Source organism: Trachemys scripta, chromosome 2 (genome assembly GCF_013100865.1).
Source record: "Trachemys scripta elegans isolate TJP31775 chromosome 2, CAS_Tse_1.0, whole genome shotgun sequence".
Taxonomy (NCBI): Eukaryota; Metazoa; Chordata; order Testudines; family Emydidae; genus Trachemys; species Trachemys scripta.
The window spans coordinates 57,597,059-57,625,029 of NC_048299.1; the positions used below are offsets into that span (position 1 = coordinate 57,597,059).

The 27,971-nt window shown below is 41.6% G+C and overlaps 1 protein-coding gene across 7 annotated transcripts in view; it reads right to left on the reverse strand.

The window, feature by feature from the left end:
- RAPGEF5 (Rap guanine nucleotide exchange factor 5) overlaps window positions 1–27,971 on the reverse strand; it is a 217,429-nt gene that overhangs the window by 158,060 nt on the left and 31,398 nt on the right. For 6 of the 7 annotated variants that reach the window (XM_034760599.1, XM_034760600.1, XM_034760598.1 and 3 more), the window contains exons 2-6: window positions 23,350–23,400; window positions 22,884–22,990; window positions 15,726–15,847; window positions 13,947–14,115; window positions 7,528–7,594 (exon numbers count right to left, since the gene is read on the reverse strand). In XM_034760599.1, the coding sequence (XP_034616490.1) occupies window positions 7,528–7,594; window positions 13,947–14,115; window positions 15,726–15,847; window positions 22,884–22,990; window positions 23,350–23,400 (516 nt within the window). Of the gene's footprint in view, window positions 1–7,527; window positions 7,595–13,946; window positions 14,116–15,725; window positions 15,848–22,883; window positions 22,991–23,349; window positions 23,401–27,971 lie in introns of those variants that run through there. The other variant, XM_034760604.1, reaches the window with a different exon arrangement.

A 27,971-nucleotide genomic window follows, 5' to 3' on the forward strand; every position in this document is an offset into this window, starting at 1 on the left:
AAGCTACTGACATGCAGGCACTTAAAGTGCCTGAATGGATACATTTACATTGTATAACTTATTTAGTCATGAATTTAAGCATAAAATGCTAATTATCTTTGAGTTTTGAGAAACATTCCAAGGCATCTAACACTGTCTACATGTCCCATGCTGCTCCCAAAAAGAAGCGTTCTCTACTGTGTCCTTTCACTGACTGTTCAAACCAGAGTACTGTGGGAATCTTTGTGTGTGTTTACATTGCAAAGATCTTACACCACCTGCTCTTAGAGGTTTTGTGATGGAGCAGAGCATTAGGATGTTTATATAGTGTATCTGTGAAGCACAGTTTCCTCATCCTTTGAGAAGTCAAACAGCACAGTCAGAGAGCACAAATTGGATTTACTTCGGATTTTTAAAGTACAAATTAAACTTCTGAGTTTTTGTGCCTTGTTGTCTAGGACAACCTGAGAGAGAACACTTCATGCAAATTTTCAGATTCCGAGAGAATAGTCAGCCTTTCTTACAGTTTAAACTCACATTCAAAACATTAACACAGAGAAGACTATTTCAAACTTTTGAAAAAGACGTAGAGGTGGTAGTGTTAGTCCAATAGATGAATAATTTTTAAAAATGCTCATAGTTCTGACTTTAAGTGCACAGTCTTTTTTTGTTGGAGATTCCCCAAGTCTGTCCTTCACTAAATCTCAAAGATCCCACATATATACCCAATATTTATTTTTAGTTCAATAGAAATATATGTAGGCACTACCTTTTTAACTATGGCCACTTAGGCTCCTGCTCTTCCATGTAGCACCAAAAACTGTAGTCAGTGCAATAATGTAGTAACATGTTCAAAAGAACTGTCTTTTTAGACTGTTGTATTTGGGACATACAGGAGGATAAGTGAGCCTCTAATCTACCTTTTTTTTTTTTTTTTTTACACACCTCTGCATTGTTTTCCAAGATAGGATATCATTTAGATAGCATGTTTGGTTTGTAGGGGCAAACTTGACACAAATTTTATATTCAATAGCTCAATTTCTTATGGTAATTTATAGGCACAGCTACTGCTTGAAACATGCATTTTACATTAAGTCCAGATTAGTCTCCCCAACAAGACATGCAAATACCAATTTTGCCTGAAGCTGTTTATGCAGAAGTAATATAATAGCTTGCCCATGTGTATTGGGTGAATGAATGTTATCCAGAGATTTCATTCAGTGAAATGGAGCACAGGAATTGGGTACCCATCAGAAATGTCAAACGCGTTTAAACTGAAATAGCATGTAAAATATGCCCAATGAGCATATAAAGTCTAAGGATTATGGTCCCAGTCCACTTGACTTCTGTGGAAACTGAAGGGCCTCAGTGCCTGGTAGGATCAAACCATTTATAAGACATAAAAACCTCAGTTGAGGCTAGAGAATTTTTTTTTTTTTTAAATCTAGATATGTACATTTTTTTCATGCAGCACTTCTGGGGGAGTTGCTGGCTTGCTTCTGCTCTTAATCCAGTAGAGAAGAGCAAGTTCTTGGCAATACCTTGTTTAGTGTCCATACAGCTAGTGGTATGCGTGTGCATGCATGTGTTTTTTGCATATTCTGAATTTTCAGTCCCTAAATTCAAACAAACTGCCTTGATGACACCTTGTCACTGTTGAGCATTTTGAAACATGAACACTTATCACCCTTCCTCCTGAATCCCAAACCAGGTAACAGTGAAACCATTTTTACTGAATTTTAATTATTTTTAAGTGAAAATGTCACACTTAATATTTTGTTATGGAACATAATTGGCTAAGTGTGCATATGTTATGTCTGTATTAGTGGTATAACTTGTTAGTACGCTCCCTCCTTCCTTACCCTCCAACTCCCCCCAACCAAGGCATATGGCATATTCTTCTTGTATTCTCAGAGCATGCTAATTGTGGTATTAGAAGATTTAGCTAGCAAGAGCAGAACAAAAAAAATGTGGCTATATGTTGCCACCAAACCAGTCTCCATAATGATGATGATATATGTAAGAGCAGAGAGGAGGAGTTTGGCCACTGCATATTGAAGCTGTGAAACTGACGCTACCATGTTTCTTTGCAACTGGACATGCCAATAATGCATGTGTAGCAGAGCACAGCAGGGCCCCTTGGCTCCTGTCTCTGCTAGGTCCACAAAGTCACTCGGAGATCCTGGGGTTAGTATCCACGGGTGCAGTTTATTCACAAGCTTGTTCCCACCACCGTTTCACCATGTACAGTTGGCCCTTCACCGTCTGCAGGCAGGAGGGTGGGAAGAGCTATCTCCCTGCTTCCACTCCCGGCCTTTTCCCTTTCCTTCTGCTCTTCCCCTGACTTCCTTCCCCTGAGGCTTTTATACAGCCCCAGACTAATTAGGCAGCAGCTGTCTCTGCTTCCCCAGTTAGGGCCAGGATATCTCCAGCCAGCTCTAATTTATTCCCTAAATGGGAGCTGGTGTGACAGAAGGCTGAATCAGAACCGTTTGCCCAGCACCTTATGACAGCCTGGTATGGGTTACTACCTGAAATCCATAGAATCCATGCCAGGTAACACCTTAGGCCTGGTCTACACTACCGCTTAAGTCAAAGTCAAAAATCACCCCTGAGCGACATAACTTATATCGACGTAACACAGAGTCTACACCGTGCTATGTCGTTGGGGCTGCTCTCCCGCCAACTTACCTTGCGCTTCTCAGGGAGGTGGAGTACTGAAGTCAATGAGAGCGCGCTCTCCCATCGACTCATCAAGTCTTCACCAGACCTGCTAAATCAACACCACTGCATTGATCGCAACTGCACCAATTTAGCAGGCAGTATAGACAAGCCCTTAGAGTGATTCATGAAGGATGAGTATGTCATACACCATGTTCCCGGAATATGGCCTGGTACAATGGGTGACATGTATATTGAAACCACCCTCACATGAAGTATGGCCACAGTCATAGTGGCATCATTGGGATCATCCTGCAACCAGAGACTCAAGAATTGGGCTCTTAGCCTCCCCATATGCATCTGGCTGGTGGAAGACATCACAAATATAAACACCCAATAAGCCACAAATACAAGAGAACCACAAAGATGATATTAAGTTGAGAATTGCTGCAGATGCAAGGGAAAGAGAAGCCATTGGTAAGAAGCTAGAGCTGTGCATCTATTCCTTAGATACCACTAAGCACCCAGAGGCAAACAAAAAGTTTTCTTATTGAAAATAAGAAATAGTTGATTGACATCATTTATACAAAACTCATTCAAGACTAACGTGTGTCATTAGTGAAAGTTAAGCACAAGCTAATCATCCGAGGCAGAGACAACTCCCCAGTTGAAATAAACCAGGGTGATGTGGAGATCAGAGAAGATATGACCACTTTGCATGAGGAAGCTGACAACATTGTTGTACAACAAACAGTAGTGGATGCAAAAGAGAAACCAATGAGAACATCAGTATTACCAGATACGGTGTGTTTTTCCTTACTCTTGCACTATTATTTTTAGTGATCATGGAATCCCCAATCCAAGAGAGCTGTAACAGAGCAACACTGGAACATTGTACCAGGATTGTTAGCTGTCCATGTTCTCTCAGGCTGGGATACAGTAGCTTCCTATTTTGGCCTCAGCAAAGGCACTGTGTTGAAGTTTCTGCAAGCTGGATGCTCCCTATCTCTGCTGGATGATATCAATGCAACAATGCCGGATGCCATTGAACAGGCAACCAAATTCATGGCTGCATATTATAAACGATCAAATTGTGCCACCATGTCATTGGAAGCACAGCTCCTTACCACCAACTACTAAAGCATTTTATAGAAAATGTAAAACTAGCACATCTTCAGGCATGGGTGTGGAAAAGTGCTTTGGATCCGGACGCACTACCAGGCTGCCACTAAATCCTGCCAGTTATTCCTCTGTAACATCTCCACAGTCTGTCTTCTCTCTATCCCTTTTGCAAAAACGTGGATCCATGCCTTAGTCATCCCCCATCTCAATTACTGAAAATTCCTCTTCTCACCTGTAAGGCTCTGCTCAGCTGTAGTCCTGCTGACATCTCCCCTATCTTTCTCACTTTAATTCTAACTCCTGTGGCCCCTCCACTTTTAGGTCACTTCCGCCGCTCCTGGCTCTGGCCACTCCCCATTTGGCCCCATCCTACCCCTGTTCTGCGGATATTCTTTGGAAGGGGGAGAAATGTCTCGTTCTCTGAATACACCAATGAGTGGAATAGAATGATGAAGGTATTCTGTTGGATATTTTAAAAATGAAATCTCATTGAAACACTAAACCAGATGAGCAAGGTTCATTAAGCTCTAGTTGGGGGAAAAACCTGCAGCAATAACAACCTTGGTAATAGGTCATAATATAAGCAAAGATCCAATAAAACCAACTGCCAGAAGATACAGTTTGAATGCGAGTCAGAAGCTGTTTTGCATACAGACTCTTTCTACATGAAAGAAATACCAAATATCACAGAGAGGGGAAAAATCACAGAAGAATGCATTCAGCAGTGCAACCCAAACGTACGGAAAAGCTCCATGGCAGGTTCAAACCAACCAAGTGCACTAGCAGGCAAGGAATTTGGGTGTTGGGCCAGGGAGGGGAAGAAGCAAGAGGCAACAACACTAATAAAACAGACCAGGAACCCAAAATGAAAACAGCACACAAACCACCATGTTCTAGGCAAGACACAAGAAATAAAAGCCAATCAGTTACAGCAGTAGCAGAAACAAAACTTCTCTAGACCTAGTAAACCTCCAGAACAGACACCTCATTACTGTCAATGACATTAACAGGCATCCAGGCTCAAAACAACATGTAAGATACCACCAAAGAAGCAATTTTGTATTTAATCTCAGCATGACATGAAATAATGATCTGTCGCTCATTCCTAATGGAAAAGTGAACTCAGACAAATCCTTATCCCCAGTTTGATCTGCTCAGTAGCACACCTGTTGGGGGTGTTTGCCTTTCCTCTGTCTGTTTTGGATCAGTCTGTGTGTGCTTGTGGTTTTTTGTTTGTTTGTTGTTTGTTTTTAAATGTACTGTGAGGGCAGAGGCTGATTTTGGGTAACTAAAACGTTGATTTTGCCTAACTAAGAGTTAAAATAAAGAGCTCGTGAGAGTCAGCAGGAATGGTAGCATTGCAATGTCCTACAGTTTTGTGGCAACTTGAGCTTCCTGCTGACTTTAAGGGTAGGATTTTCAAAAACTTCTGAAATTGTTTAAGAGCACAAGTCCAAATGAAAATCAGTGCTACCTTTATTCCAAAATCACATTCCAAAAATTTTGAAAATTTCATCTCTATAGCACATATAGATTATTATTACTGGTGTATTCATCCCCATAAGTGTTAAGGTGCTATATGGGCAAATAGATTGCTGTTCTCGCCCTGTAGTATTTGCAGTCTGTTTAGGTAAAACATAATGAATTACACTAGCAAACACTAGGGGATAAGGGGAAGGAAGGATGTGAATGTGATGTTACCAACTTGTGCAATTGTATTGCAAAGTAGGGCTGGATTCAGGCAATCTCAGGCAGTGGGCCCCATGTCATAGTGTGCCTCCTATAGCTCCACCCCTGTACTTCCCCACTGGGTGTAGCATAGCCATAGAACTTCCCGCTTCCCAGAGTGACAACATCCAGGAGTGGCAGTAGAGATCCATACCCTTGGAAGCAGCAGGGTCAGTAAAAAGGGTCAGCTATCCCCTCCCTAGACTGCAGGGGTGCTAGTGGGGGGACCCTCAATCCTTATCTCAGCTGTTGGAATGTACCTGCATGGCTGGACCAGTCCTGTTGCATTTTCTCTTCCTGCCACATACGCAGTCTTCTGCTGGGGTGGTGTTGGTGGGACCCCCCCCTCCCCCAGCAGGTCTTGGAGTTAACACCCTGTTGAAATGTGTGGGCCAGTTCTTTCCTAGCTGTCATTTCTGGCTATCCACATGCTGAGACTGACATCACTGAATGGCCTATATTTGGTTCACTTTTTCAAGTTTTTCTTCACAGCCATGAGGGCTAGAAACCTCTCTCTCTTTTCAGTGAAGACTGAGAACCTGCTGTAATTACATGGCTCCAGCACCTAGGAGCCTGGGCTTGAGCCTAGGGTGCCTTATTCTGGCTCTAATCGTGAACCTTGAGAGTGTTATGGGAGTTTTTTGTTGTTGCTTTTTTAAGTCTCACTACCTCAGAATCCTTACGTCAAAACTCATGAAATTTCCCTTTTTCAAAATGTCCTCCATCTTCCATTTCTTTCAGCATGGCTGAAGCCAATATTCCCTCACTATACATGCAGACTTTGCATGTGGAAGACTGCTACCTTCCACTGTTTTCAATAATACTTGAGTCATGTTGCCTCAGGGAAGTGGCCATGTCTTGGACTCTATGGCTAGTGGGCTGGACAAGAAACTATGAGGAGACAAGGGAACATAAGAAGCAGGAGACAGCTTGAAGAGGAGCAGGGGAATGTTGAGTAGTTGTGCCAGGGAGTCTGGTGTCGTGCATGAAGAGACTGAATGAGGAGCAGGGGTTGTAGCAGGTGAATGGAAAAACTAAGATGCAGGCAGGGGAATGTGGGTTAATGCACTTTCTCCCATGCTGCCGGCTATACATGGCACTGAGTCCATGCCCCAGGCTGTCTAACATTATGATTTAAAAAGTGTGATGTTAATTTGAGGTATTTAGTTCAATCTAACCTTCCAAGTTCCTGGCTGCACCAGGAAAAAAAAATGTGTTTTACAAGACAGCTAAGACAAAATCCTAGCATAGACAGGGCAAGCTGTAATCTTACTCTGATGCAACTTTCTGAGGTCAACCCTGGGGGACATCCAGTCTCACAGTAAGAGAAACATGGGGGGAGGGATAGCTCAGTGGTTTCAGCATTGGCCTGCTAAACCTAGGGTTGTGAGTTCAATCCTTGAAGGGGCCATTTAGGGATCTGGGGCAAAAATCTGTCTAAGGATTGGTCCTGCTCTGAGCAGGGGGTTGGAGTAAATTACCTCCTGAGGTCCCTTCCAACCCTGATATTCTATGATCTGGCCAAATCCTTCTCTTTTACACTTAAATTGATCTAACGTAGCAGTTTAGACAAGACTTAAGTTACGCTACTTTAGTTAAATGAATAACGTAACTGAAGTCAACGTAGCTAGATCCACTTACCATGGTGTCTACACCACACTGTGTCAACAGAGACACTTTCCCGCTGACTTCCCTTACTTGTCGCAAGGAGGTGGAGTACAGAAATTGACAAGAGAGCACTCTCCCATTGATTTAGCCCACCTTCACCAGACCCGCAAAAATCGATGCTGCTGCATTGATTGCAGTAGAGCCATAGTGAACATATGCCCTTAGTGTAAGCGAGAAAACAATTGCTCTGAACAGTGAAGCTAACACAAAAATACCATCTCCTCCTGCCCATGACTTCCTTCCAGATACAAAATTGTAATTTCCATTATGGCTATTTGTCTCACTCAGACACAGTTTTCATTTGAAAGGATCCACAACTTGACAATATTTCAAATGGGATCAGTACAAACTTTGATGTGATAATCTTACCGCAGATGTGAGGCGAGCAAGAATTTCAGCATTGGTCTCTGCTGTGTCTTCTATTTTTTGACCAGGCCTTAAAAATAAAAATAAATAAAGTTATCCTTATTTTGTGATTTTCTTTGGTGATCTCTTCATCCCTGGAAAGCAAGGTGGCAAAGGATCACAACATGTCACTGAAATAAAAAGGGCTTTTTTGAATTTTTGCATCAAAATGAAGATCAGAAGTCATGTAAAAATGTTGAAAGACTGCTCTTCAGATAAAAAAAAGAGATAAGAGTTATATCCTAGCCAAGTGGAAAAGGAGGACTTCCTTATCTCAGTTGAGCATTCAAATGTGTATTTTGATCCACTACACATGTATTCCATCATCATTTTCTACATAGGAAGGACTGTTGGAGTATTCCAGCTGTCGAACAATATGCTTTGTTAAAAATGTGAAGCTCTGTCTTTTCTAGAGCTGTGGGTTCACAGATATAAAGACAGAGGATTCCAGAAATCATTGACACATAAAGCACTGATATTTAATGCAAGCATGAAAGCTAAAAGAATAATTGTTAGACACTCCAAGTCAGCAGTGAATGGGAATGGCATTCAGATTGCAGTGATTTAACAAGTATGGAAGAGATTACGTTACAGTAACTCAGATGATAAACATGGCTAGATAGTGGGCAGTGGAAAAGAGAAGAGTGTGTACAGCTCCTTTCCCTAGTCCGTAGGGCCCTATGCAGAGGCCAGCCATAATCCAAAGGTCCAGTATTAGGCAAAACTTCCACATTTCCCAAAGGGTGCAGTGAAAAGTGAAGGGCAGGGCTATACCCTTGGTTTTTCCATTAATATTTTACTCCTCTCTACACTCCTTTTTCAATCTCTCCAGAGTTGCTTTTCATTTTGCCTGGCCTATCAGTTCTCTAAAGTACTCACCCTTAACTCCATTTTCACTCTTTTAACTAGAATTTTTTCTCCTCTTTTTCTTCATTTTCGTACCCAAATCCAATAAAGTTAATTTAAACTTTCAAATACACAATGTTCTAACTGGTTAAAATTAGCCCCCCCCCCAAAAAAAGCTGGCTTGTTCTTAGTTCATTTATACATTTTTAATGAGTGCCAGGTTTGTGTCATTGTACACTGTATTAGATTCTATTGTACAATAGCATACGTGTAGTTATATTATTCGTTTGCAGGAATGTTTGCATTCTTCTAGTTCCAAAAATAACTGCTAAACCAAAACACACAAACAGATTTGTTTGGTAAACACAGAAATGTATTTACTCTGCCCACACATTTAATTGCTTTTCCTTTTAAGCAGAAGGGTTACTGTGTGCCAGCTGAAGGTCCAAATAATTGTACTTTTCTTTTATACTATGTAAGGTCTCTTACAGAAACATCTATTGAACCTCATAGAAGCCTTACTGGAAATTGAAAAAGATAGAAATCAGTCTGGTAGGATTATTCACACAGGAATAAAAAACCCTTAAGTTATTTATTTTCCATTCTCTTTAACAGAAGCATGGTGTGCCTGTAAACTACTGCAGCTGGTGTAATAAACACAGATCCCAGGTATTACTGGAATATTTTGTCTTAGGGTAAATAATTTAATTGCTCTTATGCTTTGATGTGTTTAAGGAAGCTACGTGTCTAGTATATGCAAATGGCACATTGTAGTTGATGCGTCTAGTGTCAGAATATTTTTCTGTAATTAAAACATTTTATGTTTTCTTACAAATGAATTTCTTTTGAGGCAAGCATGTGCAAACTAAAATGGTAATCTACATTTGAAATCACAATTTTTAAAATGGCCCCGAAAGCTGCCATTCCAAGTCCAACAAAAACATTACTTAATTTTCTACAAGTATTACGGCCAGAATGGAAGAACAAATTTGAAATGGAGTCAAAATGCGATGTTTTTAAATACAGAACACTTCTGAGAGACAGTGTTCCCCTAAATACTGGACCTATCTGAAGTATGACTCCAAGAGGAGGATTTTTTCTAGAAGTGATGCCAAAACATGGCAGCCTCAACCACTAGATATGGCTGTATATATAATTAACAAACCAAAAGTATCAAGGAGTACCAGCTATTTCCATTTTAGTCCATCTCTTCTTTAAAACAATACCCCAAAGGTATACCTGTGAATCATTCCTCACACTTGTGAATCATTAATAACTAATGGATAAATTAAATAAAAGATTTTCCCAGCTTTCCAAGCTTAAAATGATTTCATACTGTTCTGTATTTGGAAAGCAATCAGAAATATGGTTCTTTCTGACTTATCAGAAAGTGGCTAGGGAGGAGGGATGCTAATGAGGGGTAAGGGGGAGGAGAAAAAAAGATAAGACCCTCTCTACCTCTACTCCTGAGGCAAATTCGGTGTCCTTTTCTTTGTTTATGAAAATGTGTAAAAATGGTTGAGATATTTTTAAGTTCCATGAGAGAGGAGGGAAAAAATGTTATTCTTTTAAAAAGTATCTGCACAGTTCAACTACTGCTGACCTTGTAAGAAGGGGTTAAAGCCAGGGCTCTGCTAGCATGGACCCTGAGAGCTACAGAGTTGAGAGAAGGCTCCTGTGCATGTTTGTAATATGCCCAGAGGGTATGGCAAGGTCTCTGGTGCAGAGCTGCTCAGGGGTGTAGGAAAGGGTCTTTCCCTCCTGCATATTTCTGGAGTGCCATAGGTATTTTGGTGGGGAAAGCCATCTGAGGACATCTACACATATAAGTTAAGAGTGCAGGGGAGCCATAAAACTCCTTAAAAATGAATATGGTAAAAAATGAAGTTAAACTATCACCTCAGCATCTAGCAAGGAAAGAGAGGACTGAGAAAGGGCTTCCTGTGCACACAAGGGAGCTCTACTCCGATACACCTTAGAAGCTGTGCAGCTCATAACGTTTGCAGGATAACTGCTCTACGGCAAAAAATTTTTTTAGACTGCTAGTAGTAAGTCTGCTTCTGTGAAAAGTGATATTTGTATGTTTGTTATTATCACTTTTCACAGCAGCAGACTAGCTAGCTAGCTGGAAGGTAGTGAAAAGTGATATTAAAAAAGGTACAAATATCACTTTTCACAGCAGATTTACTCAGTCCTGACAAGCCAACTGACAAATTAAGCCCTGGATGGGGGACTGGGAGAGGCAACGGGGGCCTCGGGGGAGATGGATGGGGGGGGGGGGTGAGAGGCCAGAGGAGGTAGTGGGGACCAGGGGTGATCCCGGGGCCAAAGCCCTGCAGCCATGGCCTAAACCTGAGTCTGGAGGATGCAGCGGGGGCAAGCCTGGGGCCATGCAGCTGGGGGATGTCAGGGGAGGCAGCGGAAGCCAGGAGTGATGGATGAGGGGTGGAGGAGGCATTGGGGGCTGGGGTGATGGAGGGGGGCTGAGCTTGGGGCCAGCACCCACCACCTCACAGCTGAGGGTAGGGGCTGAAGCCCGAAGCCCAGTAACCATCACCATGCAGTAGGGGGACGGAGCATGTGGCCAAAGCCCAGCAGCCGGATTCTGTGGCTCCACAGCCAGAGCCCAAAGGCCTGTGGCCAGTGGACATAGCCCACTGCTGCATGGCTGAAGCCCAGGGTCAGAGGAGGCAGTGGGGACCAGGGGCAATGCAGGGGGGAGAGGGGAGCTAGAGCCCTCCAGCTGCCACTGAGGGCTCAAGCTGGAAGCCTAAGCCCCACCACCGTCGGGAAGGTGGGGAATTCACACCAGCTGCTTGTTCCTCTAGCGTTTGTGGCTCTAGAGTGGGCAGGGCCCAATCCCTGCTGGCGGCCCCGGGGGAGGGGTCGCTCCTTTGCCTCCCTCCGCCCCCAATCACCACCTAGGAGGCTGTAGCCTCAAGAAAATCCCCTGGTGGCAGACTGAGAAACGCAGGTTTAGTCAATCAACTTGAGCAAGGTGGAAGCATTTATTTTAAAAAGGATATAGCACATATATAGATAAAGGCTTTCACAGATCTCAGTTTACATTATTGTTTTTAGAATTATTTTTCATCAAGTCAAGTCAAGACATGACTTTGGCATTTATCTAGGATAATCGGTGACTTTGGCCATCATCCTGCATGGCATGTTATTCTTTTTACAATTATATTTTAGCAAAAGTCTATTACTCACACCAAGCACTGAGAATTTTGAAATTGGATGAACCTACTTTGTATTTAATATCATACTCTGGAGACCACCACCCTGGTTCAAAACTCTCTTCCTTCAGGAAAAAAAAACCCTCAGTATGACAGGCAAAGCCGCACGAGTAATAATCTTCAGTGACAACGTTCCCAAAAGAAAACCATATTCTAAGAATCTGAGCAGGAAAAAGCTGGAGAGGTACATTAATAAATAATTGTACAACACAAGACGGGTAACTGCCTGCACTAGAAATGACAGTTAATACTAGAACTGCAGACTATAAAATACTGGCCTTTTCTAGCAATGTTCAAGTGAATGGAATGCCTCCTTAGCTAGATCCTACCTGTTATCCAATCATATCCCTTCCCATCAAACTTCACACAGCCTATGAATCAGAACTTTCTGGTGTATCCTTTTGACTGAGAACCTTCAGGTGAACCACCATGAATAAATGGCCTGATTATCAGAAGTACTTAGGACCACAGCTCCCATTGAAATCAAGATGAAGTCCCACTAAGGTTAATGAGAAGTAGAAGTGCTCAGTGCCTCTAAAAGTCAGGCCATTTATTTTAATGCCTAAATATACATTTACTGTATATGATCAAATGTAGGGACATAAGTTTGAAAGTTTTGTCCTGTTCATATGGGACCTTTATGCTCATTTCTAGTATTTTCTATTAAAAATTTGCTTTAGTGAAGATCCTCTTAAAATCTGAGAAGGAAGGAAAGAAGTTACAGAAAAGAGTTTCTCTTTAACAGCAAAGAGGATAGTTATAACTATAAGGCTAAGATTTTTGTCACGGAAGTCACAGAATCTGTGATTTCCAGAGACCTCTGTGACATTTTCACTTCAACCGACAGGACCCCTCTGCAACTTCCAGCCGCCATGTGCAGCGGTACCCTCCCCGGTAGCCCTAAGCCGCTGCCGCAGGAGGCGAGCAAGACCCTACAGCTCCCAGCTGCCATGATCAGACGCCACAGCTCCAAGCTGCTGCCAGCAGCAGGAGGGACCCCCCGCTCTCAGACACTGTAGGTCGGGGGGGAGGGGGAGAACTCTGGAGCCCCTGCTGGACCCTCCTTCCTCCCCATTTTGTCAAACAGTAACTCCTCACTTAACGTCCTCCTGCTTAACATTGTTTCAAAAGTTATGTCCCTGCTCAATTAGGGAACATGCTCATTTAAAGTTGTGCAATGCTCCCTTATAATGTCCTTTGGCTGCCTGCTCTGTCCACTGCTTGTAAGATTCTGTGGAAGAGCAGCAACTTTACAAGGGAGCATTACACAAGTTCCTCTTCTCCGCCTCCTCTCCCTCCCTCCCAGAAAGTCTTAAGCGCCGCTAAACAGCTGTTTGGCGGCACTTAGGACTTGTGGAGGGCGGGGGGAAAGGAGTGAGGATGCGGCTGCTCTGGAGAGGTGGAGGAGTGGGGTGGGAGAAGATGGGCCTGGAGTGGAGTGGGGACAGGAAGAGGCGGGCCTGGAGCATCCCCTGGCAAAGTCAGCGCTTGTTCTTCTCCAGGGAAGCTGCCGCTGCTGCGAAGGTGCTTCCTAGTGTCCTTGCCTGCAGCGAGCTGTGCCTGTGTGGGGTAAGCCAGGGACACTTCCAAACCACAGTACAGTACTGTACAGTATATAATGCCGTTTGTCTGCCCCCAAAAAGTTTCCTTGGAACCTAACCCCCCGCATTTACGTTAAATCTTATGGGGAAATTGGATTTGTTTAACATCGTTTCACTTAAAGTTGCATTTTTCAGGAACATAATTACAACATTAAGTGAGGAGTTACTATAGTTATTTTTAATAAAAGTCAGGCACAGGTCACAGGCTTCGGTGAATTTTTGGTTATTGCCCGTGACCTGCCCATAACTTTTACTAAAAATAACCATGACAAAATCTTAGCCTCATCTATAAATAATATTTACTTGCAATGAAAATACCAGAATTGAGGCCTCGTTGTGCTAAGGACTACCCAAAGTCTGTCTCTGCCCCCTAAAGATCTTACACTCTCTAAATAGACAAGACAGGCAAAGGGTGACGATGAAAACAGAAGCACAGAAAAAGTGAAATGACTTGCCCAAGGCCTCAGAACAAGTTAGTGCCAGAGCTGGGACTAGGACTCAGGTCTCCTGACTCCCACTCTGGCGTCCTACACATTTGACCACAGTGACTTTCTAGATGCTGAGTTTAGCAAACCTATTGATACAAGAAATAACACTCAGATGGAAGCTGTTACATGTATATATAATTTTGTATATAGTCTGTCATTATAATCCAGGCATTTACATTCAGGAAAAGTTACAAAGAGGAGGTACTTACAGATTGCATATAGCAGCCCTGGATGAAGTAAGAGGCACTAGCTGCAGTAAGAGTTTTACACCATTTTGCCATCCTTCATCTCTTTCGAATTCACAGAAAAGATAAGTACATTCATCAGCTGAGAACTGGTAGAAAACATGAGTGTCTTGAAAATAAAGTTGTCTGTCCACTGTTAGAAAAAATAAAATGAAATACCTTTTAAAGTTTCTTCTATCAACTTTACTTATAACTATATATACATATTCAGTACTAACTTAATGCTTAGTTTGACAACCATCAAGGACAAAATGCTTAAAACTGAACTTTGAAGCAATCAGATATGGTCCGGCTTTAATTAATTTTATCCAGGTGATGCAGCCAAAAGGAAAAAAATCTCAGAGTAACAGAACATCCAGGTTCCTGGAGTTTAAGACAATGGAGTCTGGATACTTCAGGAACAGAGAGAGCTCTGCCTTTAAGGGACATAGCTGTATGAGAGAGGTCTTTCACCCATCAAATTTATGAGCATTGTTTTTCATTAGCTTCTAGCTCATTTCTTCTGGTGAATGCCTTTCTGCAGTATAGCAAGATCATGAGGAAGAAGAGAATACATGAAAAGAGGAGGAGGGAAAACTAAGATTTTTCTTTTTTTCCTAAAGTTAAACAAAGGGGTCAAATACTTTAAATATTCATTCTCCCTTCACAATGCACATATTGTAAATTCACCCCTTTTTAAAAAAAGAGGTCAGGCTAGATTCTGTCCCGCATTATGCCACTTCTGCCAGCAAGAGCCAGGGCACAGGGCCCTCAGCACCATAATGCCCATCCTGCAGGAGAATGTGATAGCATGATCATTCTTAACTGACACAGGAGGGAATGAACCAAGACCTCCACAGCTAAAAGAATGAGCTGCTACAGCTAATGAGTCAAGGCTTCCTAGCTTGCACTGTAATAGACTCCTATCCTCAGCAGATCTGGCAACAAAGAGAACCTTTAACACATACATTCACCAGTAGGTTACATAAACACAAGGTTTCTAAATTCCTCTGTACTTTGAAAAGGAGTGGGGACAATTCACTAGCACAGTCATGGATAGGAAAGGGGCACGCATGGACAGGATGGGCTGGCGGTGCGTTGATTCAGTGGCTATGGAGCCCTGGATGCAATGTGAAGCTGTCTTCCCATGGAAAAATCCCTGAGAGTGGCTACTGATATCAACATCAACACTTGTGTCCCAGACTTCTGAGCCAAACTCTGCCCTAGCTTAATCTGCAGTCAATGGGGCAACACAGAGAGAGGAAGGGTGAATTTGGCCCAACATGGTTATCAATGAGTAGAAAAATACCTCTTAATCTACTGTGCTGTATTCTCTAGTTATGGAAAAGAAAAAGAAAACAAAACAAAAAAAAAAACACTAGTTACAAAAGAAGATACCTGATGAACCAGTGATTTATAGTGACAAAGCAACTGCTGACTTTTTGAAAACAATGCAAAGCATCTGAAGAAAAAATAGGTTGACATAGACATGCACATGATCTGCAAACTGGCAAACAGGCAATTGCATTTCCAAAAGCAGAAGAGAGAAAACTGCATCTGAACTAGTTCATATCTTGTATTTATTAAGTGAAACATCACATGGATAAGTCTATACCATATTAATATTGAAGGATGTGACCTCCTAATTAAAAACAAAATCAATCTACATTTTTCTTTTTCCTCCTCTGTCCCGGCAAACATAAATTTCATTCTATGTACAAATGCCCTACTGACCGTGGTAGGACTTGTTTCCGTAACACTGACCTGATAACACAATTCCCATATCCAGTAGGAGCTGCCATACACCAGCTGCTGTAGATCTGCACTTCACAAAAGGACAGTGCTCCAACAGCCAGTCTACCAGTTCTGATCCAACACAGCTTCTCCTAAAAAAAAAAAAGACAGGGCATTTATTTAAAATTCATATTGTATTCCACGAGTGTTTGACTATATATAAAAATCAGTCATAAGGTGTACTGCATAACATTGTGCAGCAGGTATTAACTGGGCATGCAAATGTATTTATTTATCTCATGGGATGATGAACATCTGATGTCCATAGATAGCTGCCTGTAACTCAGAGGCATCCCAATTGGGACATAAAGCAATATATTTATTCTCCACAAACTGAAGTACCTGTAAATTGTTGTAATGCAAAGGGTTTGCTCATCTTAACAGACAAGGATGTCACATGACGATTAAAAATTATATTTCACCTCATCAGTGGCTATGTGAGATGTAGCTATGTAGATTATATTGTGTACGTATATATAATATTTTTTATAAATGAATGTTAAAGTAGGAATAGCCAGCTCAAACCATATTAACAGTTGAAGTCATTTGAACCTTCAACCTCATGCGTGAAATTCTTCAAATATAGATGTAAGCAGTAGAGCTAAGAATTATATAAAAATGGTCCTGACTTGGGACTGGGGGGTGAGCCTTTTTACTAGGATTTACTTTGTGTCACTGCATTACTAGCAAGCAATAACCTCACTTTTAAATTCAACAAAAACAAACAAAATCTGCATTTCATTTTTAAACAACACATGAATTAATGTTATTAAAATAGAAACCTGTGATTTTTGCATAACCAAAAATAGTAAGAACACTTGCTCTGTAGCATGATGTGGTTGGAGAGTCTTAATTTCATTGTTAAGATATTCTGTAAATTACACTTAGAATCACTATGTAAACAAACTAGGGCTGTTGATTAATCGCAATTAACACACAATTAACTAAAAAAAAATAACTGCGATTAAAAAAATTGACCGCAATTAATCGCACTGTTAAACAATAGAATACCAATTGAAATTTATTAAATATTTTTGGATGTTTTTCTACATTTTCAAATATATTGATTTCTATTACAACACAGAATACAAAGTGTACAGTACTCACTTTATTTGTTTTAATTACAAATATTTGCACTGTAAAAATGATAGAAGAAAGTATTTTTCAATTCACCTCATACAATTACTGTAGTGCAATCTCTACTGTGAAAGTGTAACTTACATATGTGGATTTTTTGTTACATAACTGCACTCAAAAACAAAACAATGTAAAACTTTAGAGCCTACAAGCTCACTCAGTCCTACTTCTTGTTCAGCCAATCACTAAGACAAACAAGTTTGTTCACCTTTACGGGGGATACTGCTGCCTGCTTCTTATTTACAATGTCACCTGAAAGTGAGAAGAGGCATTCATATGCCACTTTTGTAGCTGGTATTGCAAGGTATTTATGTGCCAGATATGCTAAACATTCGTATGCCCCTTTATGCATCAGCCACCATTCCAGAGGACATGCTTCCATGCTGATTAGGTTCGTTAAAAAAAATATTGCGTTAATTAAATTTGTGACTGAACTCCTTGTGGGAGAATTGTATGTCTACTGTTCGGTTTTACCTGCATTCTGCCATATATTTCAGGTTATAGCAGTCTCAGATGATGACCCAGCACATGTCTGATTTATAAACACTGTCACTGTATATTTGACAAAATGCAAAGAAGGTACCAATGTGAGATATCTAAAAATAGCTACAGCACTCGACCCAAGGTTTAAGAATCTGAAGTGCGTTCCAAAATCTGAGGGGAACGAGGTGTGGAGCTTGCTTTCTGAAGTCTTAAAAAAGAAACATTTCGATGCAGAAACTACAGAACCCGAACCACCAAAAAAGAAAAATCAACCTTCTGCTGGTGTTATCTGACTCAGATGATGAAAATAAACATGCATTGGTCCGCTCTGCTTTGGATCATTATCGAGCAGAACCCATCATCAGCATGGAGTCGCATGTCCTCTGGAATGGTAGTTGAGGCATGAAGGGAGATAGGAATCTTTAGTGCATCTGGCATGTAAATATCTTGCGACGCCAGTGACAACAGTGCCATGCGAATGCCTGTTCTCACTTTAAGGTGACATTGTAATCAAGAAGCAGGCAGCATTATCTCCTGCCATGGTGGATAAAAATCAATGATTTTTTTTTTTAAAAAATAAATAAATAAATCAGATTTTTTTTTTATTTAAATCGGATTTGTCTGATAAAATGCTTTTTGGGGGGAAAAAGCTATCTAACGATAGCTTTAATTAAGATACATTATAGTTCAAAGATATCTCATCATGGAATAGGGATTATAAATTCTAATTCTATAGTATGAGACAATATATTCATGTAATGTTTAAGAAAAGTTTTGTAAATGAGTTCCAATAGTTCATGGATTAGGAACCCAATTTTATGGAGTTCCAGGGGCTTCTGTATAGATAGACTAACCTAAACAATCTAACCAATGGGACTCAGTGCTCAGTCTAGAAGATACCATCAGAGATGCTTAATTTTGCAGTTCTCAAACTGTGGATTGGTGTCTCCAGAGATAACATGCTTGTTAACAGCAAAAATGTTTTTAAATAAATAAAAAATAAATAAATATATAGAGGTTAGAAATAACAGACTTCAACCCTATTGTCCCTCTGCAAATTTGTGTACACCGAGTTAATCCCTTACCTCTCTCTAAAAGTGCAAAGTTTCAAAAAGTTCAATGAATAGAAGATTGTTGGGGGCGGAATAGACCTGGGGAAGGAGAAGTCTGGAGACAAATGTGAGAAGGGAGAGACAGTCAGTGGAAACAAAAGTGAAACTGTGCAGCATATTCCAGAAGTCTTGAGGTCTTTCTGAGTGTAGCCTTCATTGATTTGAGATCTACCATACCATTCTCTCTCACTAGAAGGGAAAACCTATAATGGCAGCAGGCTGTAAAAGAGACCCAGTTTGGACATACCTGTGGGTAGGACAGGCATGCGTGCAAAATACAAACAGTGCAACAAAAATGCAAGGCCTGGTGGCCCAAATGAAACAACATCATGAGAAGTGTTCCTTCTCAGGAGGAAGCTGCGTTGAAGATGATGAAAGGAACGTCTGAACATGCAGGATCTTCAGGTTGGGTAAACTTTTTTATTTCATACTTCTTTCTTAAGGACTGCCTGTCTTCCCTTCTGGACTATTCTTGAATTCTCATGTTTGAGCAAAAATATAGTTGTTACTCTACGGTACTATCATTTTAGATGCAGTTGTGATAAAAAAAATAAACAGCTGAAATAGGCAGATCTTCCTTTTACAATTTCACCTTTAAAGTAGTACTGAGTGTCAGTGAATGCAATGAGTAATACTAAATGAGCAGTATGGTAATAATAATTAAATAACTGCATTGACTTATTTTGTTTAGGAGAATCCATCCTCAACATACAGGATTCTGAAGACTATCCACCTTCAAGATCACCATCATTTTCTATAGTGTTTCAGTCACATAATGTATGTCACATAGCCACAATATATCACCTGTAGCAAAAAGGAAAAAAAAACTCCATCATCCAGAAACAACCTAGATCAGTTTGTGACAAGAACCAGCAGATTACAAAGAGGTAATTGATGGAAACATTTCCTGGTTTGTTTATGCAACAAACTCTCCTTTCGGTATGATTGAGAACCCACACTTCATTAACATGGTTCAGTCATTAAGACCAGGATACAGTCCACCCAGAGCAGATGTCGCAGGCAGATTGCTGGATAAAGTGTATGAAAGAGAAACTGAGCAGTGTGCAAAAAGGTCTAGAGGGTGAAATTGTTAACCTGAGTCTTGATGGGTGGAGCAATGTCCACAATGATCCTGTTGTATGTACTTGTGTGACAACAGAAACAATTGATACATCAGGAAATGCACACACAGCAGAATACTTACAAGAAGTAACAGTAAAAGCTAGAACAAACTGTGAAAAAAAAAATCAAATGTCTAGTACGCAGCTTGGTCACAGACAATGCTGCAAATGTATCCAAGATGGGAAGAAATTATTTAGAAGAGAGTCCCAAGCTAACAACATACGGTTGCAGTGCTCATTTGATGCACCTACTAGCCAAAGACTTCAGTGTTCCAGAAATAAAGGCTAATGTTGTTGAAATTGTAAAATACTTGCGTAACAACCACTTTGCAGCAGATGCTTTGAAAAAAGTGGGAGGGAACCAAGCTAACTCTCCCCAAGATGTGCGATGGAACTCAGTAGTGGACTGTTTTAAACACTGTATCAAGAACTGGCCTAATGTGATGACAATTTGTGAACAAAATCATGAAAAAAATAGATGGCACTGTCACAGCCAAAGTTCTCAACATTGGGCTTAAAAGAAATGTTGAACATACGCTGAGTACCCGAAAGTGACACTAGTGAACTGGTGGAAGTCACCTAAGCACTCGGATTCTACACTTTACACTTTGAGAGAGAGGTAAGGGATTAACTCTGTGTACACAAATTTGCAGCGGGACAATAGGGTTGAGGTCAGTTATTTCTCACCTCTATATATTATTTATTTAAAACATTTTTGCTGTTAACAAGCATGTTATCTCTGGAGACACAAATCCACAGTTTGAGAACTGCAAAACTAAGCATCTCTGATGGTATCTTCTAGACCAGGGGTGGACAAACTTTTTGGCCTGAGGGCCACATCGGGGTTGCGCAACTGTATGGAGAGCCGGGTAGGGAAGGCTGCGCCCCCCAAACAGCCTGGCCCCTACTCCCTATCCAGCCCCTCCCACTTCCTGCCCCCTGACTGCCCCCCCCCAACCCATCCAACCTCCCTGCTCCTTGTCCCCTGACCACCCCCTCCCGTGAACCCCTCGCCCTATCCAACCCCCCTGCTCCCTGTCCCCTGACTGCTCCCATCCCAATCCACACTCCTGTCCCCTGACAGTCCCCCTGGGACTCCCACCCCCTATCCAACCGCCCTCTGCTCCTCATCCCCTGATCACCCCCTCCCGGGACTCCCTGCCCCTAACTGCCCCCCAGGATCCCACCCCCTTATCCAATCCCCCCTGCTCCCTGTCCCGACTGCCCTCCCAACCCCAATCCACATCCCTGCCCCCTGACAGGGCCCCCGGAACTCCCACTCCCAACCTTGCCTGTTCCCCATCCCCTGACCGCCCCCCCAGAACCTCTGCCCCATCCAACCATCACCTCCCTCCCTGACTGCCCCCCCCTCCGCTCCCCACCCCCTTACAAGCAGCAGGAGCTCGCAGCCGCGACACCCGGCCAGAGCCAGCTGCTCTCCCCATGCTGCCCAGCGGGAGCGGCGGGCCAAATTGCAGCCCACGCAGCGGTGTGGCTGCGGGGAGGGGGGAAAGCGGGGGAGGGGCCAGGGACTAGGCTCCCCAGCCAGGAGCTCAGGGGCCGGGTCAGATGTGGCCCGCTGGCCATAGTTTGCCCACGTCTGTTCTAGACTGAGCCCCATTGGTAGATAGAAAGATTAACCTAAATTTATACAGAAATCCCTGGAACCCCATAAAATTGGGTCCTTAATCCATGAACTATTGGAACTCAGTTACAAAACTTTTCTTAAACATTACATGAATATATTGTCTCATACTACAGAATTAGAATTTATAATTCCTATTCCATGATGAGATATCTTTGAGCTATAATGCATCTTAATTAAAGCTATCTTTAGAGAGAGTTCTTTGAAGCGGTCAACAAACATGTGGACAAGGGGGATCCAGTGGACACAGTGTACTTAGATTTTCAGAAAGCCTTTGACAAGGTCCCTCACCAAAGGCTCTTATGTAAATTAAGTTATCATGGGATAAAAGGGAAGGTCCTTTCATGGATTGAGAACTGGTTAAAAAACAGGGAACAAAGGGTAGAAATAAATGGTAAATTCTCAGAATGGAGAGGGGTAACTAGTGATGTTCCCCAAGGGTCTGTCCTAGGACCAATCCTATTCAACTTATTCATAAATGATCTGGAGAAAGGGGTAAACAGTGAGGTGGCAAAGTTTGCAGATGATACTAAACTGCTCAAGATAGTTAGGACCAAAGCAGACTGAAGAACTTCAAAAAGATCTCACAAAATTAAGTGATTGGGCAACAAAATGGCAAATGAAATTTAATGTGGATAAATGTAAAGTAATGCACATTGGAAAAATAACCCCAACTATACATACAATATGATGGGGGCTAATTTAGCTACAACAAATCAGGAAAAAGATCTTGGAGTCATCATGGATAGTTCTCTGAAGACATCCACGCAGTGTGCAGAGGCGGTCAAAAAAAGCAAACAAGATGTTAGGAATCATTAAAAAGGGGATAGAGAATAAGACTGAGAATATATTATTGCCCTTATATAAATCGATGGTACGCCCACATCTTGAATACTGCGTACAGATGTGGTCTCTTCATCTCAAAACAGATATACTAGCACTAGAAAAGGTTCAGAGAAGGGCAACTAAAATGATTAAGGGTTTGGAACCGGTCCCATATGAGGAGAGATTAAAGAGGCTAGGACTCTTCAGCTTGGAAAAGAGGAGACTAAGGCCAGATATGATAGAGGTATATAAAATCATGAATGATGTGGAGAAAGTGGATAAGGAAAAGTGACTTACTTATTCCCATAATACAAGAACTAGGGGTCACCAAATGAAATTAATAGGCAGCAGGTTTAAAACAAATACAAGAATGTTCTTCTTCACACAGTGCACAGTCAACTTGTGGAACTCCTTGCCTCAGGAGGTTGTGAAGGCTAGGACTATAACAGCGTTTAAAAGAGAACTGGATAAATTCATGGAGGTTAAGTCCATTGATGGCTATTAGCAAGGATGGGTAAGGAATGGTGTCCCTAGACTCTGTTTGTCAGAGGGTGGAGATGGATGGCAGGAAAGAGATCACTTGATCATTACCTGTTAGGTTCACTCCCTCTGGGGCACCTGACATTGGCCACTGTCGGTAGACAGGATCCTGGGCTGATGGACCTTTGGTCTGACCCAGTATGGCCGTTCTTATGTTCCTCAAAAAGCATTTTATCAAAAAAATCCAATTTTTTTTAAATCATTGATTTTTATCCACCCTGCATAAAAATAATGCAAGTTAATTAGAGCAAATTAACTCTGTTACCTGCAAATTCCTGTAAGGTACACTCTGTCTTTAATCAAGTCAGAAGCTTGAACTGTAAAAATATTCCTGAGAGCTCTCCCAGCACATGAAGAACTCTCTCCATAAATCTAAAATGAAAAGACAAATTGCTTGTTTATCTAGATACAGAAAGTTAGAACACTTAAATACACAAAAAGGTACTGAATTAAGTTAAACTGGTATAAATGTGATTAAAAGTGGTGTGATGTAAGTCTACATCTGAGTTTACACCACAGTAGTTAAATAGATTTAGAAAATTTTTACCAACATAGATAATGTAGACAAGCCAAAAATTGTACAAGTGGCTCTAACTGCAGGCTATATTCATAAATTACTCAAAAGCCAAGATTAAGCAAATGAAACACACACATTATATATATATATATATATATATATTCTTCCTTGTAAGTCTTTCAACATGTGGAATTAAAATGAAGTTTAAAAATACCTTGCTTGAAGGGTTTTCCAGATATGGATTTGAAATTCGTCTGGACAAATTCTGTAAAAGATAGATGGATAAAGTCATTATCTGTAACCAAAAATAGGAGTAAGAGAAAGGTAGGTCATTTATCTATTGAAACATGGGTTAAAATCATTTATAAATCACCAGAGGTATCCTGTGTGGCCTCATTCTAGTCCTTTGTGCACATTTATTCACATCATAAAGACTGTAGTAGGTCCAGTATTTTTTAAATGATCTGAAAAGGGAGGTGAGCAATGAGGTAGCACAATGCAGAGGATACACAATTATTTAGGTTATTCAGGACCAGAGCAGATTGTGATGAACTTCAAAAGAGACCTAAACTACCTAGGTGAGTGGACAACATGAAGGCAAATGAAGTTCATTGTTGATATATGCAAAGTAATGTACATTGGAGGGAAAATTTTAAACTCCTCATATTGCTAAATTGACTGTCCACCTAGTAAAGGAACCTGGGTGTCCCTGTAGACAGCTCAATGAAGACCTCCTCTTCAATGTGCAGCTGTGGTCAGAGAAGCAACAAGATATCAGGAGGCATGAGGAATGAGATGGTGCATAGTGAGATAATGCTTTATGTAAATCAATAGCGTCCCCTCATCTAGAGCACAGTGTGCAGTACTGGTCACCCCATCTCAAAGAGGATATTGCAGAGTTTAGAGAAGGGCAACAAGAAACTCATACATGAGGAGAGATTGAAAAAGACAGATTACTTGCCTTAGAAAGGGGATGATTAAGAGCGATATGATGAAAGTATATAAAACAAATGGATGGTATAGAGAAGAGAGAACACATGTTCCCACTCTATCTCAGGAAACAATCAAACAAACCAAACCACCACCATACACCAAGATGACATTCAATGGCCTGAAAAGATGGAAAATTCAAAATGGGTAAAAGCAAATATTTTTCACAAAATGCATAAACAAACTGTGGAACTCATTGCCAAAAGAAGACATGGAGACCAGGAAATTAGCAAGATTCAAAAGTGACTGAATGTTTATAGGAAATAAAATATATCCAGAGTTAACAGTAATAATTTTGGAAGGAATATTTAACTTAATGCTTCAGGGCTTAACCCACTAACTACTAGAGATCAAGAGACCAGATGTGAGGGGGCAGATTATTCCAAATCTGCCTGCTGTGAGTTTCTTACATCTGACTCTGGAGCACCTAGTTATGGACACTGCCAGATAAGATACTGGACTAGAGGACTACTGGTCTTATCCAGTATGGCAATTTCTGTGTTCCTATAAGTGGACCACCACACAATTCAGCTCAGTATACAAATACTGCCTAAAAGAATCCCAGAACTGGAATAATAGCAGGTCAGGATTAAGGTGAGCTGGCAGAACAGTATAAGTATTGCATTGCTCATGTTAGTCCAAGTTGTAGGCAACATTATTAATTCCTTACTTCAAGAATGGCCCAATTTGCATACAAGATATTTTAATTAAAATAAGTCTCATGAAAACAGTGGAATAATTATTGAACTCATTTCAGAAACACCTAACTTTTTATATATGTAATAGAACTCATTATACAACTACAACAACAACTAGATAACACTTCTTACATTTTCAAAGCTCAGTACAACATTACAAATGTTACTGCGGTTCTATGCTCCTTATGTGACAGAAGGAAGCTCCGTATGGAGACAAACAAAATGAGGCTAAATCTATTTTCCTTTCCCCCATATCCAAAAAATAGATAACACCACCATTTACTCTCTCTAATATGCACGTTATTAGCATGTGGTAATGCTTCACTTGATTTGTTCTCAAATCCTTCATTGTGTATTTATCAATTCAGTAGCTACAAACCTCACTTATTGTAGCTGTATATTCCAGGTTATAAGTTGATATTTTCCCCCGTATTCCAAAGTTAACAGTGACTATAACATTATTTGTCAGTTAGCTAGTAAATTCAAGTACATAAGATGGCTAATTCCTTTCATTCCAAGGAAAATTCAACCCAAGACAAGGACAATGTTCCACTGAGGCAAGTCTACACTACAAAATTAAGTCGACCTAAATTACATCAACATACAGCCACCACGGTACTTGAATCAGTTTTACATGTCCATGCTACGCTCCTGGTGTCAGCAGTGCGTGTTCTCACCAGGAGCACTTGCACCAATTTAACTGTCAATATGGGGCATTTGGGGACAGCTTCTGAAAGGCAGCAACTGTTGATGTAAGCAGTACAGTATCTACGCTGACACTATGTCGACCTAACTACATCGACTCTCGTGGAGTGATTAAGTTGGTGTAATGGGCGAGTTATGTCGGTGGGAGCAACATTTTAGTGTGGATGCTTACAGAGTTAGGTCGATGTAAGCTGCCTAACATTGACCTAACTCTGTAGTGTAGACCAGGCTGAGACTGTGGGGTGAGATGCGGAGGAAAGTCTTTTCAGTTTCTGACTGAAAAAAAAAATTCCAACAATGGAAGCCCCCAAAGAGATAAACAACCAGATCAATGCACCCTTCAGATGCCTTGGACACAACTCCTTCCCAGTCAGTACCACCCTCTTTCAGGGCTGGAACCCACCCCTGATCTGCCTTTGCCCACTTGATTGGTTTAATTATCTCTGCATTATCAAAACAATTACAAGTAGAGTTGGCATCCCCTACGATTAACTCATGTAACAGTTTCCATGTTAAAAAAAAAATGCAATTTTTTAAAAAGAACTTCTCACCCTCCAATGCTTGCAGGGTGCAATTGTAAACAAGCAAGGGGGTACCCTTAGGGTGATGGAGATGCATTTTGCTGATCCTATTAAATGTTGTGCAGAGATTGCTGAGTTTTATGCAGGTAAAATTGCCATTTCCCATGTACAGCTTGTGCTGCACATATTAATTTTGTCAACAAGTCAGAAATAACAGCAAAAAAATGAACACTAAAGTCTTGTGCTCACACCTGCCTTGGTGCCTCAATTCAGCACACAACACTGGGAAGCAGGTGGAGCAGAGACTCAGCCCAGCTGATGTTGAAGCAGCTGTAGTAGAGAAGGCAGGGCCAGACCAGGCTATACCCCTACCTCTCAAACCAGCACACAGCCCCAGCAGTGCATCTCTCCCATCCACCATTTTCCTAAACAAAAAACTAAGAAAGAAAAACACTGCAAAGACAAAATGATGTAGGTTGCAAAAGTCAAACCCCTGAAAGTTAGGAAATGCCAGAAGTGTTGTGTAATGAATAGGGCCTCAAAATGATGAGATATTGCTATTTAAGAACTGCCCAGACATCAAGGCTTTTAAAAGGTGTGAGAACAAAACAAAAACAAAACAAAACAAAAACCCTTAAAATCTAACGGCAAGGTTTCTTCAGACTTTCCAAAGAGTCTGAGGAAACTCATAATTTCTGCAGCATTTCACAAGAGTGTACTGTTGGTGAAACCAAAGATACTTCCCTTTTCTCCCTGTTCGTGGATTAATTTTAAAAACAGATATCAAACACTGGGATATTATGTTGCCAGCTACAGTTGTGGGAAAATAGGGAACCTGAGTGAATCAATAATGTATAAAAGGGAGGAATATTGTAAACTTTAATGACAGGATTTACCTCATGGACAATCCTGCTAAGGAAAGAAGTGTTCATATTGATTTCTTTTAGTTTAGTGACAAAATGAAGAAGTAAGGCAAATATTTACAGTCAAGCATGTTTATGCTACCAAGGTAGTGTAATACACTTGTGCTGAAAGCGACAGTTAATGAAAGGGACTGAAACAAAATAGTGTATTTCTAAGAACACAAGGAATAATCAGAAATATAACTACAGTGAGGCAGAATGGCCTCCCTCTGAGCCTGAGATGGAGGGACCACTGCACGCTCCCTGGTGGGTGGAGCCAAGCCAGCCCTGCCTCCTGCGCTGGAAGCAGAGGGGAGGGACAGGAAGTATGAGAGGTGGGCCCATTAGGTCAGTTGGTCCAGAGCCAGCAAAGGAGGCAAATGTCTCTAGCCCACTGCAGGACTCTGGACAAGACCCTCTTGCCATGCAGCATGCTGTCCATGGAGGAGAAAGTGGGAAGAGTTGCTGGGACTGCTGTCTGCCACTTACCCCCCGAAGAGACTGAGGGCCTGAAGATTACGGAGCCACAACCATGGACTGTGGGAGGAGGTAGCCCAGGGGGGCCAGACATTAGTCAGGTTGTGCTGTCGCAATACAAGTCAGCATATTTCAGCAGGACCCACGCCACTGTTAGGTCCCTGGCCCTGCGCCCTGGTGGAGAAGGGTGGGACTGGGTCCCCCTGCCGCCAATCCCAACCCTGGGGTGGCAGCCTACTTACCCTAGGCCAGATGGCCTGTGCCTTGTTTGTGGCTTGCCCCAGCCAGAAGGCTGCAAGCCCCTAAACTGATTGTTGTCTGCCTTAACCAGGAGGCTAGGCTAAAGACTTGCCAATTGCTTACGCTGTGCCCTGCTTAGCGGGCTAGAGCTCAGACTGTAGCTGCTGTCTGCCTGAGCCAGAAGGCTTGGGCTAAAGACTGCTTGTTGCTCTGCTCTGCCCTGCCCATCTTTCATTCCACCTATGTTTGCAGTGTCAGCTCCTAGTGTGAACAATAACTGAGCTGAAATCTGGCAGCTGAACA